Source organism: Ciconia boyciana, chromosome 7 (assembly GCF_034638445.1).
Source record: "Ciconia boyciana chromosome 7, ASM3463844v1, whole genome shotgun sequence".
NCBI lineage: Eukaryota > Metazoa > Chordata > Aves > Ciconiiformes > Ciconiidae > Ciconia > Ciconia boyciana.
This window is the reverse complement of record NC_132940.1, coordinates 10,523,708-10,547,735: the sequence shown is the minus strand read 5'-3', so window position 1 is coordinate 10,547,735 and position 24,028 is coordinate 10,523,708. Positions and strand designations below refer to the sequence as shown.

Sequence of the window (24,028 nt, the reverse complement as noted above, 5' to 3'; positions counted from 1 at the left end):
CATCACTGGAAAAATGCCTTCAGGTGGGATGCTGGTGAAAAGTCCGCAAGGGGAGGATGCAGACCAGCAACATTAGTCTATGTCAAGCCATGTTCTGAGATGCAAGCAGAGGTCTCAACGTGGCATTGAGATCCATCAGTGCTGCAACTCTCAGGGGAAATCCACTCTTTAAGTTATCCTGGGTGCTTTTTCATGATGCCAGTCTTACTACAGATGAATCAGGGAAGAATGAAGTACACCAGGCTTATCACCATTTCTTTAATTAGTAACAGAACAAAAATGTTTGGACTTTTACTTATTATTTTACACAGAAAATATTGGAATGATGTATCAGGTGTTTTTGTGTCCATTTTGCTCCATTTTATTTCCATGTAAAAATATACATCTGGTACACAAGATTAAAAAAAATAGATTTTTGCAACAAAATAAGTGCTTTGAGCACTAAAAATTCACTTGTGCACTTTAATGTTGGCCTAAATATTTACATTTTCTAGCCACATCCCCTCCCTACCCCAAAAATGGGCAAACCCCAGATTATAAATATCAGCTATGTCTGGTATACAAAACTTTCCCAGAAAAAGGGCAGGAAACACAAACATAACAATGCTGTGGCTCAGACAATTTGATTTTAACTCCCCCAAAACAGTAAAAAAAAACCCAAAATACTTCAACTCTTGTCAAAAGAAGAATGGCACAGGGAACACAACACTAGTCATTAGGCATTGCAAGCAGAAGGGGAAGAAATTTTGAGATGTGATACCTTTCAGGGGGATAATGGCACAGACCAGGTAGCAATAATACGCTTTCAAAAGGTCAAAAAGGTTTAAGAAGGACTGATCTTGCCTTTTTGGAAGGACAGGGTAGATTAGATGTCTCTTAAAGTCCTTCTCCACCTGATTTACTATGCTGTAGGGTTGGATAATGGAAAAAGAACAATTTCCACAGCCAGCATCTGCTGATCTTGAGCCAAGACAACATGTCAAGAAATGCTGACATGTTGAAAATGTTGTTTTCTGGCAATAGTTTCTTTCCACCACTTTCTGAGTCTTTCTCAGGTAGACTGTGCTGATCACACTGAAAAGTGGCATAGTTCACCTCCTCTGTCATGGGGCTACCTTGCCATTAGTCCAAGCAGTGTTGGATGCATCTTAGAACATCATGAAGTCCCCTCTGCCAAGCATGAAGAATCCCTTGGGAGAGAAAAGGGTCCCTTTGGTAAAGCATGAATTAGGGCAGAAGGAGAGACATTGGCTCACGGTTAAAAACAGTACATCAGCAGCTAACCACTTGAAGGCAGTTGGGATCAAATGTCACCAGCTTTGCAGAGCTGATCTCAGATGTTATCACAAACCCACTGCATGTGGGAAAGGTAACAGGCATTACTCAGTAGCCAAGGTCACACCTGCTTACAGGGCAGGAATCACTAATAAAACATTTGGAGATCAGTGTAGCTGAGGACAAAACAAGAGGAAAGGTAGCTGAAGTGATGTTATCAAACATGGGATTGAGTCTTAGAAACCAGAGTGTGCAAGAGTCAACCAAACTTGCCTCGTTCTCCAGTAAGTCAGTGGCTTTCTAAGACAGGAGCCATACAACAGAGACTGGGATCTACTAAAAAAAAGATCTGTCCAGAGATGCTTGTCAAGCTTAGGATTCAGCCCTGGCCTGAAGAGGCTCTTCTGCAGTGTTCGTAGTTCATTGAGTTGAAATGCCCAGAGCGAGTCCTTGGGAAGAGGTGTCCCACCATGGGATGTGTTATCCCATCAGACTCCGAATGAGCCAGCTGAGTTCACCTGCCAAAATGCTTCAGTGGCAAATTCGTTCTGTCATTTCTTTCTGCATTGAAGGAGGAGAGAAAAGAAAGAAACAGTAAGTGCCAAAGACAGGTTTTAGTAGGGTGACATGTCAGGCAATTTGGTAGGTGTCCAAAAACAACCCAAGGAAACAACCGTGGCAGTCTTGGGGAGTGTTTCTCTATTTCCCATGCCACCCCTCCTGGGAACTGCTGTGCCTCAGCAGCTCCTGCCTGGCATCCTCCTCGGTCTCTGTGGCACAAGGCTATTTTGGCTGTGCCCTAGCTTTGCGAGCAGTCCAAGGAGAGAGCATTGGCTGAGATGTTGAAGGATGCAGGTCCTGCTCCTGACTCAGCCACAGAGCAGCCAGACAAGGCAGTGCCGCTCTCAGAGCCTCCGTTTGCAGCTGCCTAGGGAGACGGGACACAGAGCTGCTCCTGGGAGCTGCTGGCTCTCGCTCCGGGAGGTGACAGCAGCTCACCCAAAGAGCCTGTGGTTTTAGCAAGGGATCCCACAGTCACACTGCAATGCAAATGAGCGCTAATAACAGAGGGCCACAGGAAACCTGCAAGAGCGAGCTCTGTTTAGGCTAACAGACTGTTTTCTTTAGCCAGGATGGCGTCATGCCAGCTGTGTTAGGAAGGTACCCAGCTTTCAGCTGGTGGAACATGGTATTTGTCCTTGCCTTAAGGACCTTAACTAATAGCTTGAAAATCATGTACATTGGTGCAGTGAGGAAAGTCTGTGATTCTCTCTGGTTCATCAGGTTCATGGCTTGTGAATCTGCGCACACAGACCCCCTCACGCACCCCAGAGAAAGGTTTGCACATTAAAATGTACTCCCAAAATAGATCTGAAGTAGGACTGGTCTGCAGAGAAGGAAGGATGCAACTCTGAAAAAAGGAGAACTAGGGAAGTAGGATGACCCTTGACTAACCCTATAAAAGGCCCTTTAGTGATATAACCAAGGGGGACAGAAGCTGCAATCTCACCTCTTCAGTGCTGAGAGCTTTGTTTTTAAAATCCATTGGGGGAAAGTGGCAAAGAGAGAGTTTCTCTGTAGGAGTAACATGCAAAATCACTCGAGCGCAGAACCCTGCCATCAAATGAAAAGCCGAGGCTCTGCCACAAAATCACATTGCAAACAGGAAGTGTTTGCAAACATCTCAGAAGGAGAAAGAAGAGGGGGGTGAGAAGACTGTGAACATCCTCTTGCAACAGCATCCAGCCCACCCCACTAGCACAGCACCATGCACAAAAGCAGCCTTGAACGGGATGGGCTGGGGTGGCCAGTGGACCGCCAAGCCACCTGCGAGCTCCTCAGGCTGGCCCCAAATGTCCAAGGCATTCATCACACTCTGGGAATCCCCACAGCTCTGCCTCAGTACGTAACCAGCTGGACCTCTGCCAGCGCTGCTGCCCAGCACCATGACCTGCCCTTGTCAAGGAAGCAAGTGCACGGCTTCTCTCTGCCCCCGTATTTCTTGATTTGTTAAGAGAGTGAATCACTGCCTTTCCCTAGTTCTGCCTGTAGAAAGGATCTATGTCATTCTTGGCTCCCAAGATTTGCTGCTAAGAAATCACGTCCCAAAGAAGCTTGGCAAAAGGGAAACAGGCGGAAAAAGGAAGATTCAGACAGAGGCAGGCTTAGAAACCAAAAACTCCTTCATCCCACAATCTCTGTAATTTTTCTAAGCTATTTGGGCCTAACAGGACATTTTCTGGCTGGGGAGGTGCTGGTTTTTTCTTTCTTCTTACTCCTAAATCTGAAAACTGGGGCTCCTCAGTGGAAAGCCCACATCTGGAAATCTCCAACCATAATACAGCACTCAGATCTGCTGTCCTGTTCCAGATGTGCTCCCTCCACATGCTTGGTGGCCCTCCATGGTCACATGCAGGGAACAGGCACCTCTGCAGGCAGGAGTCTCCTCTGTCATGGGATTCATGTGGACTAACTCTGGCCATCTAAATGGAAGGTTAGGACAGTTGTCTGGGCTCATGAGGCAATCGAGAGAGACTGAACCTCTCAAGGACAGTTCATCTCATCCCTACTGAGAGATTATTGCCTTTCCACAAACCTTGAGAACCTGGAAAAACTAAGCCCTGCAGTCTTAGCCTAGAATGAAGGCAGATGCAACACACCGTCTGTCCTTGCTTAAGTGTCAAACCAGCTGATGAATCCTTCAGGACTTAAAAACACTTAGGAGCAGGGCAACAGCTATGGTGTGGCCCAGTGAGAAGGGGAATGAGCAAAGCAAGTCACTGGTGCTCTGCCCTGGGCTGGGGAGAGCAATTAGCCACAGGAAGGTGGACTGAGGTCAAGTGTAAAGTGCTGCAGAGGTTGGATGTTACTATTTGTGCATCTTCACAACTGCTGCTGAAGCAAAGCCAGAACAGCATGAACACGGGGCTCCCCACGTGCTCCACAGCACAATGAACCGGAGCCACACCAGGCTCCCGGGGGCTCACTGGGAAGCCCCTGGGATGTACATGAAGAAACTTTCCATTATTGCTTTCCCTGCCTGCAGCAGACAGAAATGCTGTTGAAAGCTACTGGATCAATCCTAACCCATGCAGACTTTGGGACTGGTGGCAGTGTGAAGTTGCAGCCTCCCTGGGGTAACAGCATGACCAGAAGGACCACTTTCAGTTTTTGAAAGTTGTTCATAAGCTGCAACAACTTGTCCCTCCCTTCTCAACTCAGCATTGCATCGGGGACACAGCCGTCCTCTGGTTGCAGGACACTCTCATAGACACACCAAGTCGTTGCCTGAGAGAAGGAGGTCTCCCATGTGGTTGGGTCTGCCTGGGGCTTGGATGCCAGGCAGTGAGCACACCAAGAAATGAGACACAGATAGACCAGAGGTAAACGTGTCTCATTTCCTTGTAGTTTAACCCTGGTTGCATCACACGGGAAAATCTGTTCATCTGAGATTCATCCAGACCCATAAATCATCTCATGTTGCATGTGAGTCACCGGCATTGAAAGCCTATTTAGCCATGTCAGCCTCTGCTTTGGCTGTTAGGTGCTAATTATTTACATTAGCAAGCATCAGTCAAAGCAGATTACACCATTATGGGCTGTATATCAATCCTAAAGAAGTTTGTCATGAGGAGCGGTGGTAAGGAAGACTAACAGAGGACAGAGTGACGCTGAGCTGCCATTTTCTGGAGCTGAGGGCCACTGTGATAATATAGGTCACAATCAAACTCTGTGAAATAATTAATGTAGATGCTGTTGTCATTCGCGTCTCCCCTGATTCAATCATCATCTCTCCATCCCCCCCAAACCATGATCAGAGCAGACAGGCAGCAAATTGACTGAGACAAATGAAAGCAGAGAAGCAGTAAAGCGCTTAGCACTTAGGGGTGGGGGCTTCCCCCCCCCCAGATACTCCTAAACAGGCAGCTCATGCTGGGACTTCTTTCAGCTTTGTCTGCCTGGGATTAGATCCTCTTGGTCTTCCCTAGCGCTCTGCTGCTGGATATGGCCTTCTCTGCAACCCAGCCCTTATCACAGCGTGCTAACTACTGGCTTCCCCATTAATTCTTCTCCCCATTGCAACTTGCCCTTCCTAGGTCAGGCTACAGTCAATCTTGCCTGTGACACACTTACTTCTCTTACAAAACTATGTGCATTTTCTAGTTTATGTGCCCAGGCTGTCTGGCCTCTGCTTCCCACCAGTCCTGCTGTTTTCAAGGACTCTCACTCTCTGCCTAGCTAATTGCTTCCCAAGGGAGGCTGCAGAGAAACTTGGAGCTCCAGCTGAGGCCTCTCCAGCTTGGCCTCTATAGCTATTGTCTGGAGCTACATGTCCTACGGGGGCTTGCCTTCCTGTAGCCTCATTGTAATTCACACTAGACTCTCAAGCAGGGACCTTAGTCCACTAATAGGAGAACTCAAGACTGTGGAGAGGAGACTCAGGCTCAAATTTGACCCTTGAAAGCCATGTGGACAGAACTGGCTGGAAACACTTTGATGTGCAAATTGCATTAGACCTACCAAGACAGTATAGAGGGACCCTATGTTATGGTGGTCCTGAAGATACTGAAGAGCAATTCATAGACCTGGCAGCAGAGGCAAAGTTTAAGGAGGGTTTTCAAAGAGTAAAAGTTTTCCTCAGTGTTGCTGGGAAGTTCTCTCTCAGAGCACTAAGTCTGATGGTTACAGGACAGAAAACATGGGTGTGCTTCTGAGGTAGGGTGGCTGAAAGAGTCCAGAGAGGGTGACTGCACTGCTCAGAGTCCAGCCCCCACCTGCATCTACCTGTGCTGTGTTCAGCCCATGCCTCTCTCACCCCCTCCACCTCCCCATCCCTGGGGCATCCTTACCAAAGGCTCCAGCTCCCGATGGTCAACGAGGCTGAACTCCCTGATGAAGTAGTAAAAGTGCTTGTAGCAGGTGTTGACATGAGCCTCAGCACCCATGTTGATGATGCTGTCAAAGTGGTGGATGTAGACATGGACAAAGACACGGAAGAGGCGGGTGAGGATCTTAGTGCAAACTTGCTGGAACTGCTTGGGGAAGGGAACACCTGCAAAGCAGAAGCAAGTTGGAAGCCATTTGACCATTTCCAAAAAAAACAGCTAGAGTTTGAATGTCAGTGTCGTGCTTAACAGGCAGTCATGGATGATGAGGAAGGACTCCCTTGGCTAATGTCAAGAGTGACAGCTACACCAGGGCAATATGCCATCTAGCTCTCCCCACATACTTCCCCATTGCCCAACTAGCAATTTCAGACAGGCGTGGTCTGAGGATTTGGGGAGTTGCAGTAGGAGAGAAAATTTCTCATCCAGTGGAAGAGGCCACATCTCTCCACAGCTGGCTCTATCCAGAGCAATCTGGCAGAGGATCCTTCTGCACTCTCTCCCTGCCTTTCCCCTACAAGCTTGTGCAGGCACAGCATAAGTCAAATTGTATTTACCCAGGTCCATGAACAAAACTAAACCTCCTCCCAGCAGAAAAGATACCTTCCCTGGTCCTCTGAATCAAAAGCATGGTTCATGCTGTTTTTCTTCCTTCACACACCCTCAAACATCACTTCTGATGCCTCAACAGAAACAGGTGGGGTTTCTACCTTTTTTCCTTGTTTCAAACAAATGTCTCATTAAAACAGGAAGAAAACTGCCCATCTTAATGATCCTTAGGTTGTAATTTCATTGCGCCTGTATGATGCTTACTCCTGAGATGTCCTTCCAGGTTGTTCAAGAACGGGACCCACCACACATTGCTCTATATTTTTAGCCTTGTCCCACACAAGGACACAATTTCATACTCTACATTTCCATCCTTGTCTAAATGCACTGCTATCACAGTGAAAATCTCAGAGGTGTGATACAGTCAGCGTCAGCAAGCTTAGAGTAAATCTCTAAAGGAAACTTGGCTTTGAAACCCCGAACGTATTTTTTGGGAGGAGGAAAATGAAACAACTGGAATTTGTTTTCCTGCAGCTTCTTCCTCTCCCCTGAGAAATTCAATGCAAATTTGCAAAGAACAAAATAAAAACCTCCCTTCCCATGGTTGTACCAGCCTCCTCCCTTAGCTTCTTATTAATGCAGCACATAACCTCTTAAAAATCTTTCCAAATAATCTCCGCTCAGCCATGGCCAGCTCACACATTTTGGCGCTGTGGAAGCCATCAGCAAATCTCTTAGCTAAAACAACTAAAAATGGTAACTTTATCTTTGAATCTTTCTCGTCAGCCTCGCTAGGCAATTAAACTACTTTTCCCAAAGGCTGCTGGCAGTTTTGTTTCCCAGCAGCAGTGCCATGCCCCTCTCCTCCGTGGGTGGCAAGCGCAAAGGATGTGTCCTTCAACATCATGCATGGAGCCTGTGTTTTCAATGGCCAGGGTTCGGCGGGTGCTGGGTTCAGTATCACAGCACTCGTAACAGAAAATGATCTTTGCTCTAAAACAGAGTCACCCTCAGCCCAGCCCAGTCTCCCTTTGCTTCGTGCACAGCGTGGGTGCAGCGGGCAGGGCAGAAGCACGTGTGCTTATGCCACAGGTGGATGTCCCAGTCACCACTTGGAGGAGGACACGTATCTCGGCTCAGCATCACACGAGAGATAGGTGGTTTTAAGACTGATTCACGGCTGCTGCTCTGCATAACCACGAGCATGCTGCAGCCCCAGGGCTGCTCCTGCAGCAGGGACCTCGGCATGACCCGTTTCACTGCCAGCTCTAACAGATCCCATTAGGACTTCCTGGGAAACATGTTTACATCTGGCAAAGTACAACCAGGCTCTCCCCATGCCAGCAGCTTAGAGATGGTACTGGAGATCTGCTTCTGCCCTGCACCCTTGACTGACAAGCTCTTCTTGCCTGCCAGTCTGATAAGGGCAGGGATCAGAGAGAGATCTCCAGGTTTCCCTGCAGTCAGTAGGGACACGGTGCTTTATCAGCAGCTTCATTTGAGCTTTTTGCACTGAGTGAGAATTTGCTGAGCAAATAAAAGACGTAATCACCCAGCTGGGAACTCAGACATGCCATTAGGGTGGCCCCTGCAGACCAGCTTTGAAGAACCAGTCAAGAAACATTTTTTTTAATAAAGAAAAGTTCATCCCAGTAAGTAATTTCTGATGAGCGCACATTGCTGAGCCCCAGCTGGGGAATACAGACTGTTCTGAACAGCCTGTCTCCCTGGGACCAGAGGTGAGCAGTTGCTGCCAGAAACTCAGCAAGGTGCCAGCAGGCAGACAGCAATGCATTTGTGGCCTCCAGTTTGTCACCCGTCCAACTTGCCTAGTGCTTCCTCTGGTCAAAGCAGGCAGTGAGGAAGAAATCAGACCTGACCAGCCACCAGGAGTTTATCACCAAACTGCAAGGAGTGATAATGAAGGAAAGCAGCAAACCTCAACCCAGTCCTGAGCTGAGAAAGAAAGAAGATCAGTGAACAGCAGATCAAAAGGATCTCAGACTGCCAGGGCTGATAGCATCTATGGTCCAGATACTGCTGTTAGATGAGCCACCTCCAGAGCTGGCAGATGGTGACAAGTGGCTTTCCACCACTTTTGTCTTGATGTTAGTCAGGAACTGTCCTGTCCTATAAATCAGTTGCCAGCAAGACTTCATGGACACGCTGGCAGCTGAGAGACTTAGAAGGGAGACACCTCCCGCTACATCCTGGGTTCTCCAAAAGCAGCTCTTGTATCAGGGAACAGAGATTTAGCATAAATCATAGAATCATAGCATAGTTTGGGTTGGAAGGGACCTTTAAAGGGCATCTAGTCCAAATCTCATGGCTGTCAGCAACTATAGGAGCTGCTGTGCTATCCTATACCTAATGATCCCTGGAAAGATATCATCAAGCTGCCAGGACCTACAAGTACCCTTCTGGGCTGCCCCACCACTGTGCTTTCACATGAACCCAGAAGCAGCAGCTCCCGGGAGGTGAAGCTGGGCTGCTCTTCTTTGTGTCCATCACAAGGTGTCAGTGTGCGGCCATCCCCTCCAGACATGGCCAGGCTGTAGTGGGGGCTGGCTGTCACTAATGGACTTCTACAGGTCACCCCTCACCCTACCATGTCATGACACCACCACCGACCGTGGTCCTTTGGGTCCAGGGATCACTGAGCTCCGGCTCTGGGTCTTTCTCTCCGCATCACCCCTCTCACTCGCACACAGCCCCAGCAGCACAGGGCACAACCCTGGGCCATCGGGTCCTCCTTCTTTTCCCCATGCTGCAGCCACATCTGCACCTCCTGTGCCAGGACCCTCAATACAGGCTACTGATGCTTGACTGGACCTTGCATCTGGCACGGGGGCCTGCGCTAGTTGATCAAAGCACCTCCCCGCAGGAAGGAAGCAGGGCGGATGTCTGATAAGCAGGTTGCCTCTGCCAGCAGCAGTTGTGCCTTGCCGCTGATCTCCAGTGACTTGGAAAGCAACACACAGCAGCCCCAGCAGGCACGGGCCACGCTGGCGAGGAGCCGGAGAAGTTCCCCATCCCCTCCCGCAGAGCTGAAAGGAAAGGGCTGTCCAGTAAAGGCTGCATCTGACCAACCCGAGGAGAGCAGCAGAAAGATGTGGTATAAATACAGCTTGCCCAGGGTCACGGCTGCTGGCGCAGCGGATGTCCAGCAGACAACGCACGTGACATCCTCTCCAGCACACAAGGGGACACAGCGAGAGCAGGCTGTGCCTCCTCCCTGCAGCCAGGCGTGCATTGCAGCCAGCACATCCCAGCAACGGGAAAGCCCTGGGACGAGGATCTCAGCACCGGCCGTGCACCTATCCTGCCCTTGCAGATGTTTAGCTTTAAACCGAGCAGCCAGGCCCTCGTATGTTCACGTCGAAGCCGTCCTAGCTGCTAGGAGAGGTCACTGTGACAGCGAGCAGGGAGCAATGGGGCCCATGCCCCAGGCATGCAGGGCAGCAGGTACATTTCACTTACTGCAGGGCAGCCAGGGCACTGGCGAGTGGTGTGACTCACAGCCCTGAAATGAATTAGCACCTTCAGTTTATCTTGGATGTCTTGCTTGCAAAGCCCAAGATGTGATTTAATGCTCCAAGAAATCTCTTTTCCCCACTCTGTGCTGATTGCTTCAAAACATAAGGAAACCGTGTGGCATCACGTGTAAAAGGAAATGAAAATGAGAGGTAACAAAGTGCCTGCGCTTACGGTAAGGGACTGCGAATGGCTTTTGGATCTTCCCTGCCATCTCTCCCATCCCTCACCCTCATGCTCCAGCCAATTTAATTTTTTCATGATGAATCAGTACTGGGAAGCTATTTTGCTTCTTGGCAATTGTATTTTTTTCCTCTGCAAAAGCAGTAATTCAATGAACTACGTGATTAATTATTGTTGTTGTTATTATTTCTCAATTCCATTTTGGCCACTGTGGGGTGTTTGGCGATTCATTTTTTCCTAAAAATAAGTCTTTAAAGCCCCATTTAAAACTAATGGCATGGTGGCAGCTGCAAGCTGGTGTGGTGTTAATTTTGGAAGAAAATAGGCTGAAAAAAAAAAGACAAATCACGTAAAAAATAGCCAGCTGAGAGAATGGCAATAATTAGCTGAATTATGAACATTTTTCTCCTGCTGTTATGGGGAGAAAGCATCGGATAATTTTGCACCAACTTTTCTCTGTTTTTTATAATTGTTTTGGGACCACGCTTGAATGGCAGAGCTTGAGTTTTGAAAAGCTTTCCAAGAACTGTTCCAAAATCTCCTGTGACTGATGCTCTTTAGAGCTACAGGCACATTTGGCAGAGAGCGCAGGGTGTTTCCGGCGCTGGGTCGGGTCCAAACACTGCGTCTGCGCTGATTTAATAATGGAGAGGTTTCAGCAGCTGCGATGGTGCTGATGTAGGATGCCTGGCCTTGTGCAACCCGCAGCCTGGTGCTGGGCTGACCGGTGCAGACGCAGCCGACTGCCACTGGCCCTGCAAACCCCATCCACCCAACCCTCCTCCCCAGTGTGCTACAGCCCAGCAGCAGCTCCCTAAAACCAGACACCACGGGGCAGAACAATTACCAGGAGGAGCCAATATTTTCCAGGTGGTAATTTGTTCACATGGCCACTCACTGAAGAAATCTACTGATATAGTTTTACCAGCTGGTAAAAATACACCTGTAAAATCATTAATTTTTCTCCCTGCATGGGAACAATGCTTATTCCCCATTTCAATGTATTTTTCAGGACAGCTACATTGGTTGGAAGAGTGGAAACAGGCTGCTGGCACATGCAAACTGATACGGGTCATCTGGGAAAGCTGCTGCTGCTGTAGATTTATAGCAGTCAGGTTGGCATTGCTCACCTCATGCAGGGCTTTGTCTCATCCTGACTGGCAGACAAACAGGTTTCCGCTCCAGAGGAATGATTATACAGCAAAGCCTTTAAGTGGGACCGAGCCCTGCATTTAAGTGGGACCGAGCCCTGCAGGTGGATTTCCCTGGGGATGGGGAAGACACAGTACCTTCCCCCAACCCTTGCTGGGGTATGCAGAGGGCTTGGCAGCCCCCCCTGGCCCCATTAAACCACCATAGGGATTTTCTACTGGTGCAAGCGTGCCATCCAAGGGCTGCGGTCCTGCTGGTTAACTCTGCCAGGTCACAAGCTGTCTGCTGGCGTCAGGCTCCTTTGCTGCCATTTTGGATGTTGGCTGCCCCCTCCGGCCTCACTGCAGAGCCAGCACAAGCTCTGCATCACACAGTTTGGCTAAACCGATGGCATTTGTCACCCGGGTCGCTCTGCTCCCCTCCTACCTCTACAGCTCTGACACGTGCTGAAGGACCAGATGCTTTAGTGCTGCAAATCAGCCTGGCTCTGCTCTGGTCACTGGAGTTGTGCCCATTTACCCCAGGCAAGGTCTCCCCCCTGATGCCAAAGGACCCTGTGAGCCCACAAGCCAGTGAACTATCTCTGCTCATTTCCAGCTGAGCCTCTCACCCCAGGGTTAAGGATTTCCCCCCTCTGAGTCATGAGATCCCTCTCCCTTAACTGTCAGGACAGCCATGAGCAAGCCCCGCTGAATCATGTGCTGCTTCAGGCTTTGTAGCTTTTGGATGGAGAAGGATGCTGAGGCTAGCCTCAGGCAACATTAGCAAGTTTGGAGAACACTTGCTGTTTCTAAAAAAAGAAAAAAAAAATAAAAGTCTGTTTTGTCTGCGGTCAGGTGGCCTTAGCCAGGGAAATCTTTGTGCTGGGACAGTTTTATTGCACATAGCAAAGAGGGGCCAGGAGGGAAAGCTGAGATGCACACAGCTCATGAAGCACCCGCTGAGACGGTGGTCAGCTAAGCTGGTGGACCTCTCCAGTACAAGCAGGAGTGGAACAAACCTTCATGTTAAATCCCATCTCTGCTGCTAATATTGAAGACCCTCACCGTGACTCCAAAGCATGACATTTATATTTTCCCCCCCATCACCTCATCAGACTCCTTTCCCCTCCTTAAAACAGCTCACATCTCCCCTGTGTCCTCTCGGTCTCTTATTCCCCTTGTCCTAGGTCTTCTCCCAAGGGGCTGGCTTTTTAGGAGGGAGGCTGAGCGTCTTCCTTTCACCCTGGCCGCTGTCCCCGAGCCCCGCGTCCCTCCCCACTGCGTGTCCCCCAGCCTCCCCCGCCACCCAGCGCGGCGACGAGGAGCAGCCCGTCAGGAACGGGCGGATGTGACATTTCCCTTCGGCCAAACACCTCCATGTTCTGAAATGCCAGACCTGCCGAGCAATTACCCGGCACACAAGGCAGGCCAGTGAAAGGCAGTTAATTGGGGACATACAGACGACAAACTGCCACCGGCTCCCTCCTCTCCCTGCCGACAACAGCCTTTCATGCGTTTTAAAGTGCGATCTCAGGCTAAGTTCCCTTTTACATGTGCGAGGTTAGAAGCACTGAGACATGCCAGCAAGGGGACTGAAGTCACTCGGGGACACAAGGGTCCGTCCCCCTCCCAGTAAGGGGCTTGGAAGAAGGACCCTGGGAATGGCTTTGGAAGAGAAAAAAAAAGGGTTTGCCCCCATGACCACCTGCAGCCAGCCTGGATCTCACCCAGAACTATCCCCACGCCACAGCGAAAGGAGAAGTGGAAACCAGAGGCACCAGCCATCCCTCCTCACATGTTACACGGCGGAGGGAGAAGTGCCAGAGACAGGGTGAAAACCAGCAGGGCCATGACTGCACTTGGCTTTTGCGCCTCTGAGGGAGACGTGGGGGAGCGGAGGGTGCCGCGATGCCGCTGTCCCTCCATGGCTGCCTGCTTTCTGCAGTGTTAAGACTCCCTGTAGCCCTGACTCCCCAGAGCAGCTTTCAAACCCCAAATCCTACCTGAAAGGCATGAAATTGGACCAGGACGCTCTCCTTTCTGGCCGGAGGGAAAATGGAGTAAATCCACGTCTGCGCCCCTGCTTTTAACAGCACGCAGAGCTTCTCCTTGGGAACAAGCCACCTTGGAAAATGGATGATCCAGCCTGTACTCTGTGGCTGCCGTTTCACCCCTTGGCAGCAGCAATCCTGTGCCCAGCTGCAGCCAGAAAGAACAGGGACTTTGTTGTCCCCAGCAGTGCTGGGGCTGGCAGCATGGAGCACCCTGCACCGACGCTGTTGGCCAGCCGCACTTCCAGCCTCCTCCGTCCGCCGGGATGTGGGGATCCCATTGAGCCCACGAGGGAGGGATGCCTCCATGGTGTAGCGAATGCCCCTGGTGAATCCCAAGGGCTGACTCCCCCACGCGCCCCGAAGGCAGCCTGTCTGCTGTCCTCCAGCACAAGGATCCGGCACTGCGCTACCCAGACCACCAGCAAGGGGATGAAGGCAGCTATTGCCCACAGGTCTTGGCTTCAGGTGATGGAGGGAGAGAAAAAGAAAGCCCTGGAAGGCAGGTTGTACCACTCTAACCCCAGGCATAGCCAGTGCAGCCAGGTCAGACCAGTGGTCTAGGGGGCCACCCCATCCCAGAAAGCTGGAATTAAGAGTTTGGCACAATCAGCCTGCAGGCGCTGCCTCCCTTTTGCTTGCAGAGAGCCACGACCCCTCTGACCCTCCGAGGGCTGGAGACTTTCCCAAAAAAGACATGCAACTAGATGCTACAGCACAGCCGAACAGGGCTACAACAGTTAGTGGCAGCCAGTAATCCCACATGGACCATTTTCTTCAGTGTTTGCCAGCGTATTAATGTAAATCTTGAGCCTAAACTGCACTGATTTCATACGGCTCTATCAGCTGTGCTGCTTGGGAAAACAAAAGAGGTCAAGCAGACTTGTTTCCCCCTGAAGCTCCTTAAATCTTCTTTTACATTCAAGCAGCTTTGCATTTCATCTGAAAAGCAACCGCTCCAAGGTGCAACCTGAACTCTGTCAGCCCCACCACGCTCCAACCCTTGAACTCATCTCCCCAAACTACAAGAAAGCAGCTAAGTAGCAGGATTAATACCAGCCCCAGCAGCTGCCAAGCACTGCAGGTCAGCAGCAGAGGCGTTAGTTTGCAAGACGTGTTGCCTTTGGCAGCTGCTGCAAGCTCTTGAGGCCAAACTTTTTGAAGGGGTGCATCGTACACGCTGGGGGTTGGCAGCTGGAAAGCCAGATCCCGGGTCAGGCATCTCTGCTTGGGTGATGCCTCAGCTAAATAGCAAGATGTGATGTATAATCAGGGCTGAGATGAATTAGCAGAGATGGAAAGGAGCTGAGAAGTGGAGCAGCAAGGTGGGACAAGGGTTAGACCTTGGGAGCATGAACCTACCTGGAAAACCAGAAAGAAATTGAGTTGGTTAGTCAAGAGGAGAGCACGCTGCAGGGATGTGATGACCACCTCTAACCAACTCTGTGGCTCAGCTCCTTGAGGGAGGGCAAGGGGGCCGATGACCTACCAGCCCTCATTTCTCGCAGTCACAGAGTATGTGGAAAAAGTTCAAGCACAGAAAAGAACAACATTGTTTTCCACATCCCCTAGGAGCCAGACAAGGAATCCCAAGCTCAACTTGCAGCAAGAAGGTGTGTGATGGACCCTGAGGAACACCTGTAACAGGAAAGGCTGCGATCCTCGGGATCACAGAGTTCAGCAATACGAACTTTGAGGTGCACCAACAGCTTGGGAACCTGCACCAATTACAACCCCAGCCTTCCCACGAAGCACCAGAGCACACTCACCTATCCTGGTGGGGAAGATGTCCTCGTTGTTAATGAGCATCTCAATCCAGTCCATCAGCATACACATGTACTGTGGGGCCGACAGCTTGGTCGGCTTCTTGTATTTGCTATCATCCTGCCACCTGTACTCATACTTGAGCCCGCCCGACATGATGGGGCAACTCTTCTCCGTGCAGTACTCCGACATGGTGCCGTAGATGAGGTTGATGCGGTTGAAGAAGTCCACCACGTGCACGGCAATCCAGTCGTTGATGCTCTCACCAGGAGGCAGCTGCACCACTGCTTTCAGGTCCAGCCCGGACTTGAGGGAGGCCTGGGCTTTCTTGTACAGCTCAAAGCGCTGGGTGCCTGGCTCAAACTTCTTTCGGGGACGAAATGTTTTGTCTTTGTTGAAGACTTGCTTGAGACACAGCGCCATCGTGGGCAGGGCCAGCCAGGGTGAGGGCAGAGGCTCGGTACAACGTGAAACCCAAGGGGTCTTCAGGGGTGGAGGTTTCTGGGAGGAGAAAGAGAAATTTCGGTCACCTACGAAGGCAGCTGCACGCGTGGGCGTGCTTGCAGGGACGAATTCACACCAGGACGCTGGCTGGCCCTGCTGCTGTGGCGGCACATGAGGACAGAGGTTTGGGGTGAGCTCCTGGCCCTTCTACACTCACCGAGGTGACCTGGAGCAGCTGCTGCCACCTCACACAGCAGCTCCCAGCACCGGAGAAGGCGAGTGCTGCTGCACGTGCCCCATGCAAAGTTCAATGGCAGACAGAGCCCTTCCTCCCTCCTGAACATGCCGGGAGCTCATCGGGCTTCAGCCAGCCTCTTACCTCCGGGGCTTTTATCAATAACTGCTGTAATAAAGTGAGAGCCACGATATCAGTGGAGCTCACCAGCCCAGACAGTCCCAACCTGGTAGCTCTTTCCTCTTCCAGCAAAGGGGAAGCGTCTCTTTCCCAGGGATTTCTCAGTACAAATAACCCCTGACCCTGCCGCGGTGGCTGGCGAGCGATGCCCCGGGGACTTTGCTGCGACCGCAGCTGGCTGCTGGTTCACACAGCCCCAGCGCCGAGATCAATGGGAAAAGGGGGGATTATTTTTGTTGTTCTGCCCCATGTATTTGTTCAAAAGAACAAAACCCGCATCCAAAGAAGGGAAACGGCAGCCCAGCACAGCAACGAGACGTGCCAGGATGCGGCTGGCCCTCCAGGCATGCACACAATGCACACAGGAGCAGCTGGGGTGGCAAGCCGATGCTCCGGGTGACTCAGTCTCAAAGTCACGGCTCGGCAAAGCGCTGAGCTCACCCCTTTCTGCCTGAGGTTAGCAGCACAGATGAGGGTTGCAGTATTTCCCTTTTTTTTCTCTTCCTCCCTGAAGCTTCAGTGGAAATCAGTGGAAATTTCAGACAGGCTGAAATACGCTCGTGCATTTAGTTACTTGCACTCATCACTGGTGGTGTTAATGTGAGATCAAGGCCCCCTTGTGCTAAAATGCTTTGCTGAGGCCTAGGGAAGAGAAAGTCCGCCAACAGCCTCCCCCTGACAGGAGGAGATGGAGAAAGAGTTAAAAAAAAGGAAGAAAAAGATTCACGGAAAGGGGAAGTGACTTACCCAAAGTCACGAGCAGGAGGGAATGGTGCCCAAGCCAAACCTGGATGCACATTCATCATTAAAAAGACAGCTTTCAGCCAAAAGCTTGCTATATAAACTCTTGTTTTCTAAACTTAGTCCTGAGCCACAGGAAGATCCTGTCTTGCCCAGCAGAGGCCAGCTAAACATCTTGCAAGGGAATCCCCGTGCTCCCCTCAAAGCCCACCCATGGGGGCATCACCGGGAGGCAGCAGGACCTAGTGATCACCCCAAACACCAGCAGGATCTGCCCTGCGGGGATTTCTCACCACAGCCAGCATGTGGCTGCAAGGGGAAAACCCTGGTGTGGGTGCCGTTAGTGCACTAACCATGGCCTTTCCCGCAGGCTGGAGTGATGCTTTGCCACCATTACGTAGCTCGCACCATGGTGGTACCAAACCGCACCATGCTCTGCTGTACCCAGGTACAACCAGACCTGAAACCGTATGTTTTTAGGTGCTTTTTGCCCCACGGAGGGGGTCACAGCCATCATGCAGTGTTATGCAGGATGACTGTAATACCGGGGTATCTGCAAACCTTCCCCGGCTCGTGTGGCTGGGTGAGATTTTAATGGCTCCAGCCCTGTTATCCTCATTTATTGCTGAAGGGCAATGACTGGGAGATATTTCTTGGATGCTTTTTCCTCCCCTGCCCCAAGCAGCCGGCTCTGGCCATGTCAAAGAGTTTGTTCCCCGCTTCAAAAAAAGAGCACGAGCTCTCCAAAATGCCAACCGATGGAGGGAGCCAGCACCATGTCATGACTCCTACCTGTCCTGAGGGGAAGGGTCTCCGGTGTGGCAGCCCCAAGGGAGCCCAGCAAAGGCCAGGGGACTCTGCGCACAGTGAGGCTGTAAAGAAAAGCCCTTATCCAGGGCTTCCCACCCGGCTGTCACATCTTCAAGGCACATCCTGTTGATAACACCTCTAAAAAAGGCTTCCTGGGGAGTTTGCTAATGCATAACAGTTCTAAAATACGTACGTATACATAGATACATATTTATATTTAACTACTGCAATGGGGATCCTAATCTAGTAACGTAGGAAGTGCCGGGCTTCCCTTTGGGATGAGGCATCCAGCAGGGCCTGCCCATATGGAGGTGGGCGTGATGGGGCTGAGCAGTGCCCAGCCCTGCAGCCAGCGTGGGAGGGAGGGGGCCAGCAACGCCTCTGGTGCTTTTGCCCCCCCAAAGCACTTGTCACTAACCGGCTCTGCCAGCCACAAGCCAGGACATGGGGCTGCCACCATTGAACCAGGACATGGGGCTGTCCCTGCCCTGCCACTGTCCCTGCCTTCATACGTGGTTTATTTTTCCTCTCTCTCTCCTGTCACCAGCCAGCGGCAGAGGGCTCTGGCTGAAACATAAAGACCATTCAAATGAGCAAAAATAAACACTCATGCACCTGATGTTAAGTCAGGATTTCCCCACCTGACACTTGGCAGCTTCCCAGGACGGGGATGATGCAGCACCCACTAATCCGTCCTGCAGCTCCCTCATCCCCTCCCCAGCCAGTGCACAACGCCCGACAAAGCTGAGCAGCCCCTTTGCCCAGCACCCCAGTAAAACCCAGTGATTGCTCCCCAGAGGGCTGGACGGGCATCGCACGGCACCACGCCAAGCCTGCGTCCTCGCTCTCTTTGCCGGGTGGATGGAGGATGAACAGCTTGGTTATCCCCACGTTAGACCGGAGCGATGCCACCAGGTCACACAGTCCCTCGGGGTTAACTTCAATACAAGCAGGGACTGGGATCTAACCCAGGAGGTTTCACTGGGATTTCAGCAACACAAGTTGTGCCAATAGACATTTCTCCACGTTGCCATTTCTGCTGGCCTCAGCTTCATTTGCTCGGCTCCAGGAGCTATTGCTGTTTGCAGGCTCTTCCAGGCAGAGGCCATGTTTGCTCCGGGGTGATGAGAAGCCACCCTGGCAGATGATATCCCATCAAACACATCACTTGCAGGGGCCATCAGCAGTGAAATCTGTTCACCGTGAACATGGTGGGGTTCCCATGTTCCTGTGCCTCACACTGAAAGTCCTCTGCAAATGTTGAATCATTTACTGGAAAATAAACTCTGCATCTCATCTCCTGAAGCCATCCTACTGCCCCGCAACTCATCCCACACTGCATCTCTGCATCATCCAGAACTGGATCTGTGTGTTACCCTGCAAGCTGCTCTCACTCATCAAGCAGGTGGGAATGTGCTTCATGCTTCAGTACCATCCAAATAAAATACCAGTTCAGGAAAAAAAAAGAAAAAGAGCAATAAACCTGCTAAACACCTGCCAGGTGTTTTCCTACCATGCATCTGTTAGAGATTCCCAGGAAGGGGGGAGCAAAACCCGTTGCTGCCTGTGTTCGGAGCAGACCTGTCCCCTCTGCTCCGCAGCCTCTCTGCTCCCTGGGCAGCAGCGCATGCCAGAATAGCAGGAGTGGTTTTGCTTTCAGGATCCTCACCAGCATCGCTACCAAATTACTAAGTCACTAAAAGGCCTTGTGAATCCTTACTGGAGAAAAATGTTCTCCAGAAATTAAATTTAACACAAAGCCAAAAACACATCCTGGGATTTACGATCCAAAGAATCAGGGAGAGGCGCTGGGCCAAAAACCAGATTTCTTCTCTACCTCGCTCCAAAGCTTTCACTGCCCAGAGAGACTGATGTGCAGGGAAGGATGTGAGCAGTGTAGGGAGGGAGCTGCTCGGAGGCCAGGACTGGGGCTTGAAATACCAACTGTGGCCCTTGCAGCTGGGGCACTGAGATGGGACATACCAGCTCGGAGCAAACAGGTTCTGCAAAGTCACCAGTGCCTCAGTTTCCCCTCAGGCAGGGACCCAGCACCCGGCCCCACTTTCTGGGAAGAAAGGCAAAGTCCTTTGGGAACGGACTCAGATGCATCCCGAGTGTAACTGGTGGAAAAGGGCACCAGCAGCGAACGCAAGGCCGGATTTTCCCAGTGTCTGCCTTAATGCATCCAACGCAGCCGGTGCTTTTCCATCACTGGCTGAGTATTTGGGACAGGTCCACGTAAAGAGACCGAAAATGGGAGATCTTCCAAGGTTTAGTTGCAGTACGGAGTTCAGCTGAGCCTGATGTTCATGGCTGTCGCGTTCCTGGAAATCAGGCTGTGGTCTGCTGGGGCTTGGGGTGGGACGGGAGACCCGTCCAAGTCCAAATCACTGCTCGCACTGCCCGTTTTGGGAAATCCAAAGGGCGAGCTGCCATTCAACAAGCTTAGACAGCAGCTTCCTATGACATGACCGTACACATCCCGCTGCCGGCCCGTGCTGGCGGGGCCTGGACCAGTGCCACGGTGGCAACCTGCAGGTCTCTGCATTTGGTTCCCACGTGCAAATCAAAGCTTTCCCCAAGAGGAGCCTTGGCAAAGGCTGCAACCCCACTTCACCACACCGCAGTTCCCATCACGGGGTGGTGCCGGCACTCTGGGGGCTCACATATCCCTTTCTGAAGCATCTGCAAACCCCCAAATCAAACCTCGTCCTGCTCCCAGGAGGGGACAGGGAGTGAAGCAGGTGGCTGTGGAGCCGGAGACTTTCCCCGCTGTCGCCCTATGTCCCTGTTGAGGACGGCTGGAGGAGGATGAGCGAAGCTGCCGGGTGGAAAGAGGCTGCCGCTTCCCGTGGGACATCCACGCCATGGCGTGCCCGGTGCTCACCCCCACCCGAGTGCCCAAAATAGCCTCGGCTTTGCAGAGGGCTGGCTTCAAATCCAGCTGGGCGGCTGCAAAACCCTGTCCATGGCTGCGAAGGCTGCAGCCTTCAGTCCTGCCCGGTTTTACCGGCAGCAGCAGAAGCGAAACTCAGTTGGGTTTAGCAAGAACCAAGTGAGCGCAGGGTTAAGCTCTGCAAGGGCAAGGCAGAGCCGCTGCCAGGGACGTAGCAGGCAGAGACACTGAGAAACTGATTTCCGAGATTGCTGTCAGGTCCAGAGATGAAAGGAAATGAACTGGATGGGGGGGATGTAAGTTCAGGGTCAAACTAAGCCACTAATTTCAGATTTGAGGGCTGTTTTGCTTTTTTACTTAAGCTTTTTTTTTTTGGTCGTCTTCTTTTTTTATCATTTGAAAACCACAGAGGAACATGGGAAGGCGAAGGCTTTGTCGTAAGTTAAAAACAACTCTGAAAGGTCTGTTTAGAAACTGGCAAAACAAAAGGGGAAAGCAGGGAGAGCGGCGGGAGGGGGGCTTCCTCCCCCTCAGTCCTGCAAGCGCAAGGCAAGGTCACCCACAAAAACCTCCAGTTTTGACCCCAAATAAGCTTTAGTCAGAAATCCAGCAGGAAGGATCAGTCAGACATACTGCCAGTCTCCAGGGTGATGGGCACCTGGGATGGTCCCGCGCTCCCTGCCTCAGTTTCCCCAATTTCGAAACTCCTCTCCTTCCCCGGGCTGCCTTTATTTTAAGGGCTTCAGAGGGAAAAGTGCTTTGCAAGTGCCCCTGAGAAGCATTAATGATCCTGGAGGGTAAGGAGAGAGCAAAGCTCTGACACGGGCACCTCCTGCAGCTCTGGTGCCAAGCGCATCCTCTCTGGATCCAGCCCGAGACAGTTACACATTCACACAAGCATCTGAATGGAAACCGCAGGCGGCTGCTTTAGCAGCACGCTCCAACCCTCACCGGCGGTGCAACAGCCGGGGAGCACAAAGAGGGGTCCAACACCGTGGGCAATCCGCAGGGAGACTCCGGCTCCCACTGCTTTGGGAAGAGGCCACGGAGGGAGAGCACAGATGCGTACAGCTCCAGGCACCATAGAGCAAAGTGTACGTTAAATATTACCAGCTCCGCGCACATCCCCCTCAGGCTTCCCCCGGGGGATCTTGCCTTTGGCCACCCAGAGGTCTACTTCTGCTTCCTTGCTTTAGGGGATTCCCTTCTCCGCACCACAGGCAGCGTAAAAGTCCCGTCCTGCCCCGTCCCCGATGGAGGAGCAGGGCAGGCATCAGCTCAGCCACCATCTGCCAAAGCCCTGAAGCAACCAGCCAGCCTCCAGATGGACAGTCTGACCAGAAACCAGCTGGACCCGGGGCTCGGCTGGCTTTTCGCTGCTCTAGGAAGCGTTACTGTCTGGCTGCCGACTCAACAGCCCTGTCTCTGAGCTTCCCTCCAAGCCCCAGAGAAGTCCTGTCACAAAGTCTGGTCTTCAGCCTGTCCTAGAGCATCTTCACAACCGGGGCTTCTTCTTGGTGGACTTGAAAGTACACCAGAAGCTCCCCAAATGCCAAACCTGCCTCTCCCAAGCATCCCTTGCACTGCAGCCACCCCAGCCCCAATCTAGCCAGGGGGTGTGGGTATATGGGGCTTCTAGAGAGGGGAACGTAGCCCCTCTTTTCCAGCCTTCGCAATAGCCACGTCTGGTTGTAATCGTCCAAGGAAGGGGGGTTGCAGAAGGAGGATGCTGGGGAGCACGGTCTCGGGGTGCTGGCCCCGCTTCCTCTGTGCTTCCTGCTGGAGCCAAGCCCCAGCTGGGCTGTCCGTGAGAAACGGGGTTATTGGCTGCCGATCCCAAATATAACCCAAACGATGGAAAATTCCAGGAAACAAGCCAAGACAAGATGCCGGGAAGGGGATCAAGGCCCAGCACGTGAGCTGGGGGAGCTGCAGAGAAGCCCTGAGCTCTCAGTAGCATCTCCCTGCCACCAAACCCTCCTTGTGCAAACCCCCTGGGTGCCACGGAGACCCACGAGAGGCGCGAGCGTCCTCCGAGCAGCCCCCGAGCACCCGTCTCCAGGGCAGCCACCTCCGGAGAGGCAGCAGGACTCGTCCCCCGCGCCCCGGTTGGGGACAGCTGCCAGCAGGAGGTCACCCTGGTGCTTCCCTGCCTTGCCTGGCGCTCAGAAATCCCCAGCTCGTGCAAAACAGACCCAGCACAGCTTCCAGGAATGGTACCGCGTGCACCTTGGCTTGCCCCTCGGCTGGCCCCGCTGTCCACCGGCTCTGCCCCGCTCCTTGCCCTGCCTCCCTGCCACGGCACCGGCAAAGCAGCAGCTCCCTGGGAACCACAGCCTGGCCCAAAGGCACTGAGAAGTTTTTTTCCCCCCAAGTCACCCAAGATGCCTCCAAGTAGAAAAGCAAAGCCCCATCTCTCCAGGCTGGAGGCAGCATATCCAGTTCATTTTGGGGGTGATGCCCTTGTAGGGCTGAGGGCTCTTTGGGGATACCTCATTCCTGGGGGCTGGGATCTTGCTGCTGCTGTCAGTGACTTGCTGGGAGCCCTGCAAAGAGGTGTCCAACAGGCTCCACGGTGCCCGGCTGCTCTGGTTCGGTCCCAAGGGTGATTACTCTGCTGTCAGAGCCGTAATCCCAAACACCGGGAGCTCCAGGCCTGCGAGCCTTGAGAAGACGACGAGAGGAGACAAGTCAGCTGCTGAAAACCCATCTCCGCTGCTCTCTGTCACCCAGCTCCCCCGCCCACAACTTTCCGCCCTCCCTCTGACACGGGCAAAGCCGCTGCCGGGACTGTCCCACCCGGGAAACGGTGCCTGCCCACCCCGTGTGCTGCCTGTCCCCCATTCCCCTGCGCATCGCCGGCCATCTGCACTGGTCCCCTGCCCCACCAGCGATGGCTCCCGGATCCTCCCGCGTCCCCAAAACAGGCTCCCTCGGCATTTACACACTGGCAGCTCAGCAGAGGCGTGCGGGGGGAAGGGGAAGAGCCTTCTGCAGGCATCCATGCCCCGGCCAGATGAAGGATTGCTCCTTCCCAGGCTATCCCCAACCAGGTCTTGCCCAACCCGTGCTTAACAGCACCCCGGGAGCATCCTCGGGGGTGCAGCACTGGCTTTTTCCGCACCCAGCACTCACCTCATCCCCCCGGCACGCCTGGCTTCCAGCCCCAAATCCCTCTGCTGCGCTTTCTGCTCTTACTGAGGAAGAAGAAAAAACAGTTGAGAAGAAAAAAGCCCAAGCCAGGCTCCCCGTCGGGACTGTCGGCGGTTTGGGGATCGCAGCGGCAGGGAGAGCCACCGTGCTCCGGCACTCGCCGGGGTTCCGTTACAGAAACCCGGGGCCGAGGG

General features: G+C 52.4%; 1 protein-coding gene across 3 annotated transcripts; it reads right to left on the bottom strand.

Moving 5' to 3' along the window:
- Positions 1 to 291: 291 nt before the first annotated feature.
- On the bottom strand, positions 292 to 24,028 carry MOB3C (MOB kinase activator 3C). Of its 3 annotated transcripts, none has more exons than XM_072867141.1 (5): positions 23,817 to 24,028; positions 23,174 to 23,345; positions 15,381 to 15,876; positions 6,126 to 6,328; positions 292 to 1,836 (listed from the first exon to the last, which is right to left on the bottom strand). In XM_072867141.1, the coding sequence occupies exons 3-5, from the start codon at positions 15,796 to 15,798 to the stop codon at positions 1,807 to 1,809; spliced, it is 651 nt and encodes a 216-aa protein (XP_072723242.1). In that variant the 5' UTR covers positions 15,799 to 15,876; positions 23,174 to 23,345; positions 23,817 to 24,028; the 3' UTR covers positions 292 to 1,806. The 3 variants fall into 3 exon arrangements, with proteins under 3 accessions (XP_072723242.1, XP_072723243.1, XP_072723244.1); XM_072867142.1 differs by having other exon boundaries at positions 23,880 to 24,028; XM_072867143.1 differs by lacking the exon at positions 6,126 to 6,328.